The sequence below is a fragment of the Diprion similis genome, chromosome 7 (assembly GCF_021155765.1).
Source record: "Diprion similis isolate iyDipSimi1 chromosome 7, iyDipSimi1.1, whole genome shotgun sequence".
Classification (NCBI taxonomy): Eukaryota; Metazoa; Arthropoda; class Insecta; order Hymenoptera; family Diprionidae; genus Diprion; species Diprion similis.
Window position 1 is genome coordinate 2413878 of NC_060111.1, and position 16413 is coordinate 2430290.

General features: G+C 37.4%; 4 protein-coding genes across 6 annotated transcripts in view; 2 read left to right on the forward strand and 2 right to left on the reverse strand.

The window, feature by feature from the left end:
- Positions 1 to 10710, forward strand: LOC124408039 (acylamino-acid-releasing enzyme-like). Of its 2 annotated transcripts, none has more exons than XM_046884696.1 (14): positions 1 to 235; positions 335 to 552; positions 630 to 793; positions 880 to 1028; positions 1505 to 1769; positions 1866 to 2014; positions 2117 to 2288; positions 2378 to 2632; positions 2721 to 2858; positions 2950 to 3170; positions 3275 to 3354; positions 3658 to 3873; positions 3984 to 4113; positions 10700 to 10710. In XM_046884696.1, exons 1-13 carry the CDS (start codon positions 44 to 46, stop codon positions 4093 to 4095), a joined length of 2331 nt encoding a protein of 776 aa, XP_046740652.1. In that variant the 5' UTR covers positions 1 to 43; the 3' UTR covers positions 4096 to 4113; positions 10700 to 10710. The 2 variants fall into 2 exon arrangements, with proteins under 2 accessions (XP_046740652.1, XP_046740651.1); XM_046884695.1 differs by lacking the exon at positions 10700 to 10710 and adding an exon at positions 4179 to 4846 and having other exon boundaries at positions 3984 to 4109.
- LOC124408042 lies at positions 6056 to 7546 on the reverse strand. The gene is made up of 4 exons (XM_046884701.1): positions 7409 to 7546; positions 7041 to 7306; positions 6752 to 6971; positions 6056 to 6652 (listed from the first exon to the last, which is right to left on the reverse strand). The coding sequence occupies exons 1-4, from the start codon at positions 7518 to 7520 to the stop codon at positions 6195 to 6197; spliced, it is 1056 nt and encodes a 351-aa protein (XP_046740657.1). The 5' UTR covers positions 7521 to 7546; the 3' UTR covers positions 6056 to 6194.
- On the forward strand, positions 7770 to 10909 carry LOC124408045 (protein-lysine N-methyltransferase EEF2KMT). Its single transcript, XM_046884705.1, has 5 exons — positions 7770 to 7970; positions 9655 to 9810; positions 9900 to 10097; positions 10199 to 10706; positions 10773 to 10909. The coding sequence occupies exons 1-5, from the start codon at positions 7887 to 7889 to the stop codon at positions 10907 to 10909; spliced, it is 1083 nt and encodes a 360-aa protein (XP_046740661.1). The 5' UTR covers positions 7770 to 7886.
- Positions 10899 to 16413, reverse strand: part of LOC124408036 (MICAL-like protein 1) — a 19491-nt gene continuing 13976 nt past the window's right edge. For both annotated transcript variants that reach the window (XM_046884692.1, XM_046884693.1), the window contains 7 exons: positions 12852 to 14671; positions 12511 to 12739; positions 12110 to 12430; positions 11875 to 12010; positions 11528 to 11759; positions 11330 to 11442; positions 10899 to 11245 (listed from right to left, as the gene is read on the reverse strand). In XM_046884692.1, coding sequence (XP_046740648.1) covers positions 11058 to 11245; positions 11330 to 11442; positions 11528 to 11759; positions 11875 to 12010; positions 12110 to 12430; positions 12511 to 12739; positions 12852 to 14671 — 3039 coding nt within the window. In that variant the 3' untranslated portion in view covers positions 10899 to 11057. The remainder of the gene's footprint in view (positions 11246 to 11329; positions 11443 to 11527; positions 11760 to 11874; positions 12011 to 12109; positions 12431 to 12510; positions 12740 to 12851; positions 14672 to 16413) is intronic.

Sequence of the window (16413 nt, forward strand, 5' to 3'; positions counted from 1 at the left end):
TACATTTAAACATACGTATCTACTGGTGGTGTTTGTTTTGTAAATGAATTGCGGTTCAAAGAACTGCGGTTTACTTGTATATCTTATCACTAGAATTAATTTTCTACAAGAGCGACTATATCTGACAATAAGCTGTAATCGGTATCGTTATAAGTTGAATTTCCTTCCCAAGACTAGAGGAAATCATAATTCCTACAGTTATCGTAGCGAAGGGACAAAAATGACATCGACACAAGTAAGTTAAACGCAGTTGCCATTGTCGTGATAAATGTTTATGCACTGACTCGGTTAAATGCATTTACAGTTAAAAATTATCAATTGTTCAATGTTTCAGATCGACAGAATTCTCAATCTATACAAATCCGTGGTGATAAACCCGGCACTATCCGACGCGAGAATTTTAGACGTGAATACAAATGGTGTAGTCGTTCAAAGTTCTTGGACGCAGAGAAATCTAGATAGACGTGCGACTCAAAGATTTACTCAGCAACACGTCTTAGATTCAGGCCTTAATAAAATCTCTGAAACCTTTCCTATCGACGTAACAACAGAGTAAGAAAACTGAAGTGTCAATATCGATTTGTCAAAGGATTAGTATTCGTTATTTTAAAGCATCTTGCTTTTTCAAGGATCACCTCGTCGACTACCGAGGACGAGCAGCGTAGAGCAGTACTGCGTCAAGCTACGGTAGACAATGCATCGAAACAATTTATTGAAATCTGGGACAGGCAGCATTTGGTGAAAAATTACGACTTGACCGCCCTAGATGTCCATGGTGATATTTATACCGACTGTAAGTATAAATAAAAGCACTAAGTTATATATTTCATTGCTTCAAGTGTCAAGACATCATTCATAATTGAATTACTCATTTTTCAGCTGAATTTGGAGCTTTCAATTGGTCACCCGACAAAACCAAGCTAGTTTACGTAGCTGAAAAGAAGCTTCCCAAGTCTGAACCATTTTATAAAAAAGCATCTCTAAACCCAACATCAAAAGCAAAGTCGAACGATGAAGAAACTACCAGGGTACGACTGTTTTTCAATATTTTCAACAAAACATTGTTGAAAAAACTTGAAACCACATTCAAAAGACATTCGAGACATTCTCCTAATATATCTGTATTAGAAAAATTTATACTAAGCTTTTGCTGATATTACACGTCCTCACTATCTCTGATTTATTTTTACTGATAACAAGTCTGTTACACATTTCATAGATGGTGAGATTGTTGATAATTATCAGATACGACAGTCTAATTTCAAATAATTATAATTTGATCAAGTCGATATTATTTCATCGGAATATTCAAGAGCCTTTTACTCAAAGTTAGTTTGAAGAAAATAGCATATAATTTTTTTATTTCACAAATTGAATCACATATTTACAAATGCATGAAGATGTTGCACTTGTACTCGTGATTTTGTGACGATCCCTGACATAATTTTCCTCAAATCCTTATTTTTCTTCTCTTTAAAAAGTAAATCTTACGTTTTAATTACAGGGGAACGAGTATTTGTATAAGCCGCATTGGGGAGAGCGATTAGTTGGCAAACATCGACCTGTAGTCGTGATTTTAGATACAGAGGCAGATACGATTACGACTCTGTCTGGTGTCCCAGATTATCTTTCTCCCGGACAACCTCAATGGACTCCGGACGGGCAGGGCGTTGTTGGTGTAGCCTGGAAACATGAGCCGCGATACTTGGGTCTCATTTCATGTACTAACAGGGAATCGTGGATATTTCATCTGAAGGATGGACAATACAGTTAGTTAATTGATTCTCAAATAATCGATTCATCTGCTCATTCTATCGGAAAGCACAACATTAATTTTTTGTTTTTTATTCCAAATTCTAATATAGCCGAGTTATCAGCCAACAACTGCGCTGTACGGTCACCACGTTTCAGCCCCGACGGAAAGTATCTAATATGGCTAGAGAGACAGGCTGGTGGACCACACCACAATGCTCAAAGATTGATGCGCAAGGAATGGTCCAGCACTGTGACTACGGTTCGATTCTTTGTTACTTTGTAGCACTTTCTCTGATCTAACTTCAAAAAATTAGTCAATTTACAATGAAACTTGTAACTAAAAGTTGAAATTCTTTTTCAGCCTGAAATTTTGGTTGACGTGATCAACATCAGCATTACAATAAACGATGAGAAGCAATTTTATGGACTCTACAATCAATCTTTGCCTTTACGTTGCTGGAGTAATGATTCTAAATATTTATTTCTCAGCACAGCCCAGCGTGCAAATACAAAATCTTACATCGTAAATATAGGTTGGACAATTATTATAATAGTAAAACTTAAAGTTGTAGTTCACTTTCTGTATGATCAGTAAAATTTTCATCAATCTTATTGGTTACAGAGGCAAAAAGTATTATTGAAATTGTCAACGATACAAGTAGCTTGTCTATACTGGACGTGAAAAATGACGTCATTACATTTGTCCGAACTTCTCTTGTCGAACCAACCAGACTTGCCGTTGGGCGGTTTAATCCAGCCGCAACGCAGCTAGGAAATATTGAACGAGTAGAAATTACTGTACCTCTACAAATCGAGGGTTTAGAGAACCTGAAGTATGAATTCATTGAACATTTGTACGACAATAACGACGAAGTCAGTAAGTAGACACACTTGTAAACCTATTGATTTATGTCACTAGGCCAATATCTCACCGATCGCATGTTTGTTCTTTTCACAATCAACAGAACAGTTCAACTCGATATACTTTGGCCCTAAAACTGGAGACGCCGCATCAACACCTCTGATAGTAACACCGCATGGCGGGCCACATTCGTCGTACGCGAATTCTTTCTCAGTGGAGAATACAGTTTTAGGTCTTCTCGGTTAGTAGCATAATTCCCAGTTGCATTACGTTAGTTTGGCGCCAAGAATCACATTAATGTTGTTGTTATTAAAATATTACGATATTCGCAGGTTTTGGAATATTGCAAGTTAATTTCCGTGGATCGACTGGAATGGGTTCGAAAAATGTCGAGTTCCTGCAAGGTAAAGTTGGAGCAGCAGATACCTTGGACTGTGTGAGTGCTACTCGAGAAGCATTAGAGAAATACCCGTGGCTCGATGCCTCGCGTATGGGACTTTCCGGAGGATCTCACGGAGGCTTTTTAGTAGCTCATTTAAGTGGTCAATATCCCGTAAGTTGTCGCCTATCCATGCTGTATCGATAGATAGATACTTCAACTTCGACGAAACTAGTTTCTAAAAATATGAACACTTTTATATTTTCTGCTACTTTTAGAACCTGTACAAATCAGTAGTAGCAAGAAATCCAGTGATCGATATTGCAGCTATGTTCACGATATCGGATATCCCAGATTGGTAAGAATAACGATCACTACTTTTCTTAAACAATAATAATTTGATGATATTGGGCCATTACTTCTAGCCGAAATACACTCTCAGAAGAAGAAAGAATCTCATATTTGCAATTCCTGTAAGCCTAGCATTACTCATAGATGATATATGCGTGTACGAATTGGAATACAAAAATAACATGAACCCCTAAGGGATATGTTTAAGACTTTTAGGCCAACGCAAATTCTGTGCAAAAATCCTAAAATCAAGTAATTGTTCCTTTCGTGAAAGACATGTTACTTATCTAAGGTTTCAATCAATCTACAGGTGTCCAGCTGTCACAGGCTTTCCCTACCATGAATCCGTCCCACAACCGCTGGGTACAGAAATGTTTATCAAAATGTTTGAAAGTTCACCGATCATACATGCGGATAAAGTTAGAGCACCTACGTTGATGCTGATTGGAACTAATGACCTACGCGTGCCATCGTCACAAGGAAAACTTTGGTATCAACGACTTAAAGCGATCAACGTTGTAACCAAGTACGTATACATGAAGATTTTTTTGATAATCATCGCTATGCTACACGTCCTAAATTAAAAATTCCTAAATCTAAAATTCGATATGAAAATGTTATTCAATTTTTCTTAAGGATGCTGGTTTACGAGGACAATCATCAACTGACTTCTGGTCCGGTAGAAATCGATAATATTATTAATACAGCTTTGTGGCACCTGGAACACGTTACTGCTAAGACCAGCTAAAATGTCGAAACACGGTGAGTGTGTATAATTTTTCAATTTTGGAAGAAAGTGATAATTCACTGTTGTTCTGAAAACTTTTTCAGAATATTGTCTAACTCTTCCAACAAAATTCAGTTGCATGCTGTGACAGAAATAAGATACAAATATCGTTTATCTTCCACAGTGTGCGTAATACGACAGATGGTCAAAGTTTGCGACATAAACTTTCGTGATTTTTACAAAGGTATCGTATAAGAAACAAATGCACAATACGAAATTTTATATTTACAATAATATTATAACATAGATACTGTTTCTTTCACTGAATATACATAATCGATATATAGGTAGATCGATGTATTCTTTATACGAAGTGTACTCACTCTGTGGCACACTTGGACATTTTTTATCTGATATACAAATATTACATAATAATTATTCTATAAAAATAAGTAGAAATTGTTATATGTTTAAATATTGTGTTAACTATAAAATAACCAGAGATGTATTTGGCTGTTATACTAATTCGTTACCCCTCCTTGAAACATGCACTAGTTTTGAGATTCCTATTGTACCAGAATTTTTATTTAACTTGTATATATATATCCCTATGTGTATCACAGTTATTTGAAAGATTGGTTTATCCTCGATAAAATGTATTTTCAAACTTTTATCTTGGTCCATTGTTAATGAGACTCTTTTAACTTGACATAGGCTTAAGATTAACTAATAAATTCGTTAACGACCGCATCAAAATTCATGGCACTTTGTATCTAAAAAAGGCAGTACCGTTTTCTGTTCTTGTTGTTTTTTTGTTTGTATTTTTTTTTTTAATACTTTCCACTGTTACAGAATGTCAAACAAATTGTTTATGCAAAATTTTAGTATATGTAACAAAAGGCAAGTTTTGCTAAAGAAGGTTGTAGGTCGCAGATTTATTTCGTAACGAATTATTGAATAATAAGAATTTTTTCCCGCTGAAGATGAAAAATGAAAAATAATAATAATAATAATACAAACCGTAATTTCGTTAACTTTTTTTAAGGTAATTAATTTGTATTCAAAATGGAAAAAAAATTATGGCCAGTGTGTTTTTAATGCATACTTGCTAAGCAGCAAATATATACATAACGAACAAAAAAAAAAAAATTATAAGTACTGTTAGTCAATAGCATCGAAATGTCAGGGTTAAATACATAGATGTAGATAAAAATTGATGAATAACTTCACAAATGACCGCACGAAACTTGTTTTGTGGTAAACAATTTACTCGGATGATGCAAAATATTTAAACTATCGAAGTTGCGGTCTGTATACGCTTCATATTTTCTATCGCAGTAAATTTGATCAAATATTATTTTAAATTCATAGTATAAAAATAATTGAAAACTATCACATTAGAGATTCTGTACTTCAGTATGTACGCAGTTATTCGTATTGTTAAATAGAGGTTGGCTGATGGTTGCCGTATTTACAATTTTCCCATTTTGTGAATGCAGGAAATGGCTTTAGTATAACTAAAAATATACGTGATTTAGAAGATCCTAATTTCCTATCAAAATCATATTTTTAATTCACTTATTATTTGCAAAGCCAACCAATTATCACACGAAATACAACATGCGAGTGTAAATATTATATTTTAGTCTCACTCTCATTGCCAATATTCTATCACACGTCAAATTTCTATTGCCAGTGTCCGTGTGTCAGATTTATCTAGCATTCAGGAGAAAAAATAACACAATTTTCAAAATGAACTCAATCAAAAGTATGGTAATATTTTACCAATACTTGAGGGGAAAAAAAAAAAAAAAAAAATTAAAAAAAAAATAATTGTTTCTTTGTACATTTATGTTGTCTATGAAAACATTATCGTTGTAAAAAATATTGCATTGAAAATCAATCGTACGCTGCGCAAAGCATCGAAGGTGGTTTTAAAAATTGTTCAACATTTCTCAAAAATCAAAAAATCGTTTTTTTGTTTGGCACGAAATTCCGACTGAGATATTCACGTTAATTTTCCGCTTCCATACTTGTCTAATAGTCAGTTGCTCTGACGATATGAACAGATGTCTACAAATGTAAATAAAAGTTTCACTTTCTTACGCAGATAAAAAAAATTACGTAGTAGTTCCAGCTACAGTTGGATCAGGAAAGAGTGAATCGTAACTTGGAGGTAAATCCTTGTCCTGAACAGGTCGCGTCGTTGGTTCATGTAATATTGGCGCACTGGGAACATTCGACTGACTGTTGACATCCTGTATTCTCAAGTCTAAGGGTTGAGAATTTGCCCTGTCAATGTTTGGTCCAGCACAGTCAGGAGACCAACACAATTTTTTATTCTTTCGACAAGCCCACAAACACGTGAGAAATAATAAGAAGGCAAAAATGATCGTGCCCACGGCACCCATGGTCACCTTTGCACCAGAGGTGCCTTCGGCAGGGGTTTCACAACCAGCCTCATCCAGGCAATTGTCAAAGGCACAATTTTTATTACCATCGCAGTAATAACCTCCCCATATGCACGTGTTGTTGGTATTTGGTGGATATTTACTTGGATCGTTAACTTTGTTGCATTCTGTGAAACAAGAAAGTACTTAAGATTCCTACTTTTGTTACTGTTTAAGTATCAAGTAAAGTAAGAAGAAAATTGAGTTTTCATTCGATAAAAAATCACCTTTGTAAGGCGTGTAGGCGATGCTAATATCCAGATATTCGCCGGGCAGTAATCTTTCTTTGGAGACGAATATATGAGTCTCCAGTATTCCCTTGGGACTTTTAAATTCCAATTTTTCCAATGATGCGGAATTTGGTGTTTCCCCACTTTTGTGGGAACTTCTATCTCTCCAATTAAATGTACCGCAAAACTTACGGCTTCTTCCACCCGCTTCCTCGAACTGATAAAATAATCTCTTTAATCTTTCTCAAACAGTTTGCAGAACTATCTTGCGATAATTAAGATTTACCTGAATGTAATCTATGCAATTCTTTGTTCCATCGATTGGGTTAGTTCCGTTGGTTCGAAACGACATTTCCTGTACAACGGCAAACAAGCCTATATGACGGTTTGCAGTTTTGAAAACAAATTTACATGTTTTATCGAACGTGATCTCTGCCCATCGATCGAACATGTGGTCAGGTTTAATGATTACAGCTGAATCGTCACTGTTAGGTAATTTATTAGTTTTTGTCTTGCCCAGAGGGTTGCAAATATCTTCACTTTCCATCGGATCTGGAAGTAAATTTAGGTTATGTATGTAATTTCATGTAAAAATTCCCGCTTATCGTTTAGTTTTCTTTCAGATTAATCATCTTTATTCAGGCAAATACTTACAGCTTGTACGATAGGCGGACGAATCAGTCGCGATAAGCACCAACATCACACAAATTATTATTATGACACACAGTTTCCGCATTTTTATCGAACTGTCAAATACTAAACGCATGACTAAACGTCACTGCGAGTCACAGCCAGCTAAACGCGGAATAATACCCCCATTTCAGAGTATCATTATGAGTATTTCACGAGTGGAGATACCCGAAAACACTTTAGACCTGCGCCGAATGTTGGTAAAGATGGTTATTTTCTTTACCAACGAGTAGCCGTAAAGGTTTTACGAAATGCCACAGCGACGCTAAATTCTCCGATTCAACAGCATAACATAACCTCTTAATACTATCTGTCAAGCGACAGCTACACGTGGTGTATTAAATCACGGTAAATGATTGAAATTAACAATATAGAAAACGAATATTTTTCCCGCAATCAGGTGACGTAAATTCGAGATCAGGAGTTTCATTGGGTTGTCATAATGGAGGAGGGAAGTAATATCGACCTAAGCTTTGTTCAGAGACAATTTCTCGCCTGTACGCCAATAAACAAACTGAGATGGAACGTGAGTACATAATTGCAATTTTCTCAAACTTAATTCTATGAGTACTTTAAGGCTGTAAAAAAAATAGCAGAGAAAGTAGATAATTTTTTAGCAACTTATATAAGTTTGCCAGAAATGCTAGCAACTCTTGTTTGCACGAGGAAAACTGAAGAAGCAAGGTAGAATGGTATAATTCACTGAATTAAAATTAATGCCAAAATCAAATCATGCGACTTACCAAATCTGCAGACTGCTAGGTGCATTTGGCATTTTATTGCACAGCTGAAATTTGAAAAGAATAAACTGTAAGCAGAGGTTCAACTATTGTGAAAGTCTCTCAAGACAAGATGTGTAAAAAAAACTGTTGAAGATTATTTTTCTGTTGACAAGAAAATCTTACCACGTTAACTGCTCTCAAAGATTCGTTTTTATCCCTCCGCATCACTTGGAAGTATTCTATTCCACTCATAAGCAGCACTTGCACTTTTTTCACTCCAACTTCAAAGATTTAAATGTGTGAAATTTATAGATATACTTGACTTTTAAACTGGATCACATTTTTGCGCGACAATCGGTAATTAACTGTGAATACAAAAACGTTTGAATGCATTCACGCAATTATTAACGCTGATTTTATAAAAACGAAAACAAACGACGTTCAAAACTGACACCTACACCCTTCGTAGACGATAAACAACGCGTTAATAACGAGTAATCACTTTTTTCTTCACAAGAATATAAACCTTTCACTTATATCACATCACCACTTTTCCGGAAACAATCAACTACATACCTAACGATTATAATATTACGCGAAAAAAAAAGTCGCGTCACGCCTGAACTTGGCTGCACACGAAAGTTATATATTTAGGAATTATCGGTACAAGCCGGTGTTACGTGTTAATATTTATGAACACTATTTATTGTTCAGTGTTCATGTTACTGACAAATAACAAACCGACAAATGCATGAGAAAGAAATAAGATTCATGAAATCGTTACCGATATATTCTCAACTGCACATCGATCGTCAATTTGTTTTTCTTAGAGTCACCTCAACACACCAAACTTGCTGAAACTACACCACGCGATTAATACGTTTTTGACTGAGAACGATTACTTACTCACTTTAATTACTTTAATTACTTTAATTCTTTGCCTGGAACCGAAACCTGACGTGTGAAAACTACCGTACATTTAATAATATTGAGAGTAAAAATGCGGATCCGACGCCGACACAGACCTGAACTTGTCGACGCTCCGAACTAAACTGCCGCGCGTCGGCACTTGTTTCGGGGGGCAAACGCTGTAAGATCTTCTTTTGTTTATCGTTCGCTGATTCTTGAGCGTATGCGAGCGTATCGATTCTCGTCTAATTTCAGACTCGTTGGCTCGCAAGAGCGCGCCAATTACAATTTTTATTAGAACTTGCATTCATTGACTGGGGCTTTTGGTCCGCTTGAAAGTATGTATATTCGTAGTATATAAGATGAAATATACGCATATACACATATTTAATTCTATTCCAGCAAGATTACGAAGCGATTTCAGAAGGCTGATCTTCTATACGATGATTAGGGGGAAACAGATGAATTAACTCTCGCATTATCAAAAATCACTGTTGCTATCGTAATTTAAAAGTTGAACTTTTAAATGACTCAATAAATTCAATCAGTCGCGTTTCGAATTAGTGATTTTTATTTCAGAATTTTAGCAACGATACAACTACAGAGATAATCGCAGCAATGAATCCAGAAATGCAAAAAAAGATTTTACAAAAAACTGTGAATACCGAACTTGTAAAGAAATATCCGATAAAACGATCTTACCAAAAAGCATTTTTGAAACAGCTGATTAACGAGGTTTGCGCAATGTTTAATCGATCATGAATATCACTTCTAGTAGAGCGTTAGAGTTGTGATTGAAGGAACATGTCTTTTTTGTTACTCAGCTGGAAAAACATTGTCACGAAGTCCACGATGAAGTGTATAGTACTTATTGTGCTTTGGTGTCTTCTGACGACGGAGAGAGTTCGACCCAGTATAGACACTTTTTATATGATGAGAATTCCACTTGCACGAATGCTATTACTTTGCAGGAAAGTGTGAGCATTGTTTCGTTAGGCACGACTGGGCTGTGCACTTGGCAGGTAACAATAGGATCGAATCTTGTAAATCTTGCATAAAAAGTTGCAAATACATACATAGATATATAGTAGCAATGCTGTTTCTTGCAATTGTTTCAAACCAGGCTGGTTTAGGTTTAGCAGAGTGGTGCATGGAGAACAAGGAAATTCTGAGGGGAAGGACGATACTGGAACTTGGTTGTGGAGTCGGTCTAACTGGTCTTGCAATTATTCGTTCCTGTGCACCAAAAGAATACATATTCTCAGACTATCATCCTGCCGTTCTTACAATGCTATGCAGTAACATACTCATTAATTTCCCAACGGCTAACGATTCCCTATCAAATTGTCACAAAGACGAAAGTAACATTAATCTAAAAATGCATTGCAATGGAGTAAACATTGACGTTAGATGTTTACCATGGGAAAAAATTAACGATGGCTCAAATAGGACTGCATGCACTCCTGTCGGCGCTGAAATAATTCTTGCTGCCGATGTCTTGTACGATGATAGCTGTTTTCATAGCCTTGCTTCAGCATTAAAACACCTACTGGGAATAAATGGTACCTACGCAGTAGTCGCTGCTACAATTCGAAATGCAGACACCATATCAAAATTTACAGAGATATTGGGTAAGTAGCCACTGAAGGTATTGCCAAGTGTTTACAAGTAACATCACCTACGTTTATCACCTACAGAGGCCTATGATTTGGTTTATCACGAAATGAAGCTTCCAGAACGAAAACACTTTATTCGGACGGATGACACGCCTATTCGATTGATGAAAATAGTAAAATCTTCATTTACCGCTAATGACGATAATGTTAAGCTGTAAACAAGTCATTTATTATTAAGCTTATAACTATATGATACACAGTCATAAATAATAAAATCTTGTGCAAAAAAAATATATGTATATAAAAGTATTAAATAAAAACTGAACTTATTAGCTCAACGACAAACTAAACTTGAGATAATATAACTTAAAACCATTTTTTTTTGTGACGTTTTAGCTTCAATTCAGTCTCATCTACATCCTTGTCGGCATCCTTCTTATGGTTTTTCTTTACTTTTTTTTCTTTTACTTTGTCCTTCAATTTTTCCTTCTTAGTAATAGGCAAACTTTGTAAGTCATTGCTGCCGCACATCGTCAGATCAGCCTTGCTTTTGGCTGAAATATCGAAGGATTGCTATGTAATTGAAAATAATGAATAAATTTTATCGGCTAGATATAACAACGATCAACAGTTCATACCAGCAAATATTCCCATTTGCTCATTGATGCTGCGATCCTCCTCAACTTCCCTGCGACGATCCATCTCAAGGCACTCAACGATTTCGTTACGCCGTTCCACAATATCCACCAATCTGTATTAGCATTAGATAGAGTTACTACTGACCAACATTGCGAAATTGATTCGTTACAAGTAGTAGATAGGTATCGTTTTCAAACCTCTGTATTAGCACTTCTTCTCGTTGCTTATCGGAGTCTGTTTTGGTTGCTTCTGGCTGACTCATAAGGCACCGAATTTGATACTCTACATCTGCATGTTCTTCCTCCAGTCTTTGTTGCCTACGAAGTAACATAAGCTCAGCCTGTCTTCTGAACAGTTCATTCTTTTCATTCACCAGTGCAAAGAGTTCCAAAACTAATTCTTCCACATCCACGCGTAAGCTTGTCAATTCTGTAAAAAATTTGTTAATTAAAATTACATTAAATTTAAAGTTAAACTAAATTTAAAATTAAATTAAATTTAAAATAAGATACAAGAATGGCAACGTTTACTAAAAAAGACGTACCTTCATTTTCTTGTCCAGTTTCGCACTTATCCCTGATCAACTGCTCGAGTCTGACACCCTGTTTCTCCAGACCCTGTTGCTGTAATTCGATCTCATCCAGCTCTAATTTTACATCCTTTATGGACATGACTTTTATCTGGAAATACAGGAATTATGACAAGAAACTTAAAAAATAGTAAACTTATTTGCGATATTACGTAAATAATACTTCAAGGTTGGATTGTGACTAATGTACTTTTCTTTTATGTGGAATTGGTCGCGGTGGCGCAGGACCTTTTTTTCTTTTCCATTTTCCCTGAGCACTTTTGTCAACAAAGGCTGCAGAATAGTGTTGACCGCCCTGATCGGTGTCAGGTATGCTGAATAAGCTTTGTCGATTTCTGTTGGTTTCGTCTTTACTGCTTTTCTGATCATCCCAAATACCAGATCGTCTCTCTTCCGTATCTTTGTCCTCTGCAGAAAATACATCTGTCATATTTTGTGGCGTACTTGTGAATATTGGCGGCGGTGGCGCTGGTTTAGTCTTTCGAATGCGTGGCGTGCGTAATGGAACAGCCTGAAATATATTTAAGTGTGGTAAGAAATCATTGCAATTTGAGTACATGGTCGATCACGCAAGCGATTGCAACAACTTACAGTTGCGGATTGTGAATCATCTGGTGATTGTAGAGTAAGGGTATCAAAAGTGGAGGTAGTGGAGAACATTTCGTGAGCCATAGGCGGCGGTGGAGCTGGTTTTTTCTTGCGATAAGTACCACCCGGCGTAATCAATGATCCTGCACTTCCTATAGAAGTGTTGGAAGCATAAAGTCCTCCACGATCCAAGGAGGTCTTGCGTGGTACAGGACTGGGCTCTGGAGTTAGTCTATGAATCAATATTAAACCATCAACTTCAGTAAAAATATATACTGGTCGAGAGGTAAAATTTTTTAATATACACAGACCTTTGATTTCATAAATTCAAAACTCTGACTTACTTCTTTGTTCTTGGCTTCGGTACTGGAGTACCCTTATCGACATTAGTCCCTGAGTTATCCTCGTCGCTTTCACAATCCTCATCGTCGCTCCAAAAGGGATTAAGATTTATCTGCGGCGCTTGAAGGCGTCGCCTAACAGGAGACTGCCCACCCTGTGTATTCTCAGTCTTATTAACAACCGAAGAATTTTTGCGTGCAGCTGGACGCGGGGGAACAACTTCCTGGTCATTCTCGTTTTCGTCGTCACTACTGCCGAAAGGATTAGTAGATACATATTTATCAGACTTATTATGAACCGCTATGGGTCGTCGAGGAATTTCTTCCTTGGTTTTGCCATCTTCATCACTGTCATCACTTTGAAAGGGGTTCAAGTCTTCCGGATATTCACCAGAGGTACTCAAATCTACACCCGACACATTAAGCAGACTGGTAGTGTTCTGGGTTTCAGGCGCCTGAGCATCGTTCGTAGCTATAGTTACAACACTAGCAGTCGACGATTTTTCATCGGACGTTTTCAACGATTCGTGCTCAACTACGTCGACATCATCGGAGGTATCTGGTTGTGAAATCACAGGAGATTCCTTTTTCTCTTGCTTAGATATTGGATCAGATTCTTGAGGGTTTCCAATACTCCGATCAGTTTCTTCCATGTCGACAACCTTCTCAATCTCCTTCTCCCTGTCTTTCCTCTTTGTCTTCTTACTCGATAGAACAATATTATTTACAGAAACAGAATTTGGTTCATTTGCTCTCTCCTCGACAACATCTGGCTGTTTAATATTTTCAAAAATCATCAATCGCTGCTGAACGAGCGAGAGATGCTGTCCAGCAGATTCGCTGATCCGTGCCTCGTCTTGGCGGGCAGCAAGCGTGTCTTTGGTATCCTCGTTACACATTAAACTTTTATTACTATCATCTAAGTCATGATTCGCGGTGGCAGTTAGACGCTGATTACTAACGACATTATTATAATTACGACTTAAATTACAATCTGTATTATTTACACCGATCTGCTTCTCCTCCTCCTCTTTCTCCGCTTCCTGTTCCTCCTCCTCGTTACATGGCGGGGTCGTCGTCGTCGCCACGGGCGAATTCGTCCTTTCTCTGCTACCCTTTTCAGATCCGCAAAATTCAGTCGTCGGATTCGACGACAACCGTGCCGGCGTAGATGATGATAAAGAAGAAGAAGAAGAAGAAGAAAAAGCAGGAGATTCGCACATCGGCTCAGCTGCAGGCAAACTGGAGCTAAGAAGAACCTCCGAGCTTTTATCTTCCGATTCGTCTGGGGTCCGACGTTCGTTATCTGCAGGATGTTGCGGTGATATCTCGTCGTTAACTGCATTCATTCGCAGCCGAGGTTCGTTCGTGGTCATTTCGTTGTCCTCCTCGTTTCCGGCAAGCAACTGGTTCGTCATAAAGTTCAGCCTTATTTTCGCCACCTCAGAAACGGCGGCAGAGTTGCTGTTACGCTTCGAGCTCTTCTCCTCGTCGCTGAGAGCCCGTTTGTAGGTCGGACTCGCGGTGGTCGGACGATAATCGAGCGGCTCTCTCAATCCGGCCGACAAAGCGGTCTGGTTGTAGTCCTGGTACATAACCGGAACAGCCGAGACCGCGGCTTCCTCGTCCGGACATGTTTCGCAGCAATATTGGCCCTCCTCGGTCTCGTAATAATTCCCGAGGGTTAGCTGATTGTTGCACCTGGCACACCTGAAGCAGGTCCGGTGGTACAGCGAACGCGATATCACCAACTTCTCGGCGAGGAAAACGGGCAGACCGCAAACGACGCACGGCTCCTTTCTCACCCCCAGACGAACCCCCATCTGAACGAACAAAAAAGAAGAAGAAAACAACGATCAGACAGATTTATTATATCAATGAACGTCACAACACTGTAGGGGAGTACATATATGTATAATAGGATTAATACGGGGAGAAAAAAAAAAATACGCAATGCATTATTGGAATTCCCCGCAAGTCACACGTTCTTCGACGGTTCTTTACATTCAGAATCATGCCTGCACTGTCGCGTGAAAATGAATAACTTTTTTTCTTTTCTTTCTGTTTCTCTACTACAAAAATACCGAGATTCTTTACGCAATTTTGTCTTGAAAATCTGCAACATCATTTAATTCTCGCCAGTGTGCACCTGCAGTGCTTGTAGTTACAATGATTGGAGGGAAATGTAACATAAAATCGGGGGATCTCCGGAACTTTGTAAAATGAAATCTGTATATGTTATATTTACAATGACATGATATGTAATTGATTTAGTGCCAACTCGAAACGAAAAAATAAATCCTACGTTTTCGCGCCCATCATGAATTCCAAAAAGCCGTAAGACGAAAAAATATTCCTGTAAGCAGTGTAAAAAATTAAAACCATAAAAAAAAATTTATACAATGTGATAAAAAAATTTTTTAATACAAATACAAATAAATAAAGCGCGAACCTGCGATTCCAAATCACCAGACAACAAGTCACATTCTACATCGAGCATAACTTCCGTTGAATATTCCTCATGCTGCATATCGTCAAAATATATATATATATACCGTATTAAAGATTGAGCAGAATATGAATCTAGAATAATGGCGACAAAACTGTGACGACGAAACGAGATAATAATTATTATTATAATTATGTTTTTTTTTTTTTTAACTCAAATTACAACGCATGAATTAATCTGAACATCTGAATTTAAGACTACAACGAGAGTCGCATCGACACGGCGTCGTCGTGAGCGACGACACACGCGATACTGAAATATAAATAGCAACGCATGGCTTATGACCGGGTTCTCTTCGGTGCTTCCTATATACCTACCTAAGTAAGATTATACGGTGACTACTACCTAGTAGGAGTGGCGAGGAGAGAAGAGACCCTACGGAGCCGAGGATCTCCTATCATTCATTCTCTCTCTTTCTTTCTTTCTTTCTTTCTTTCTTTCTTTCTTTCTTTCCTTCTTTCTTTCTTTTCTTTGAGAAATTCTTAAGAATTACATCGCACACCGACACCAACTACATACCTATCACCTACTTAAATTTTTGAAGTGTGCAATGTGCATAGAGTCAAGTACCGCCTAATCGTCGTCTTTATAGCCCGACATAAGAACACTGCCTGGCAATTTAAGTATTCAACGACGTGTAAACCTAACGGAAAGTCGACTTCGGCAGTGTGGCAGTAATGCACACAGGAAACTCATATCGGTGAATGATCCCTTATTACGAATAACACTGCAAAGCAAGTCTCGCAATGACGCGAGTTTGCCTACAAAGAAAAAATAAATAAATGAGTAAGTAAATAAATAAATAAATAAATTTAAAAAAAAACTTTCTTCGATGCATAATTACTATCGTTATGTACGCGTGACAGCGATGAAGTGCAGAACATGTATGTACCTACGTATAAATATGAGTATGAGAAACCAATACCGCACCATGTATAAATAAACACATAAATATACCGTAAGAAAGGTGTGACATACGTGATGTATATAGTGTTCAGGATAATAAAGCGCATGGAGAGGTAAAGCGAATTAACTCGGATAATGAAAACTATTGAG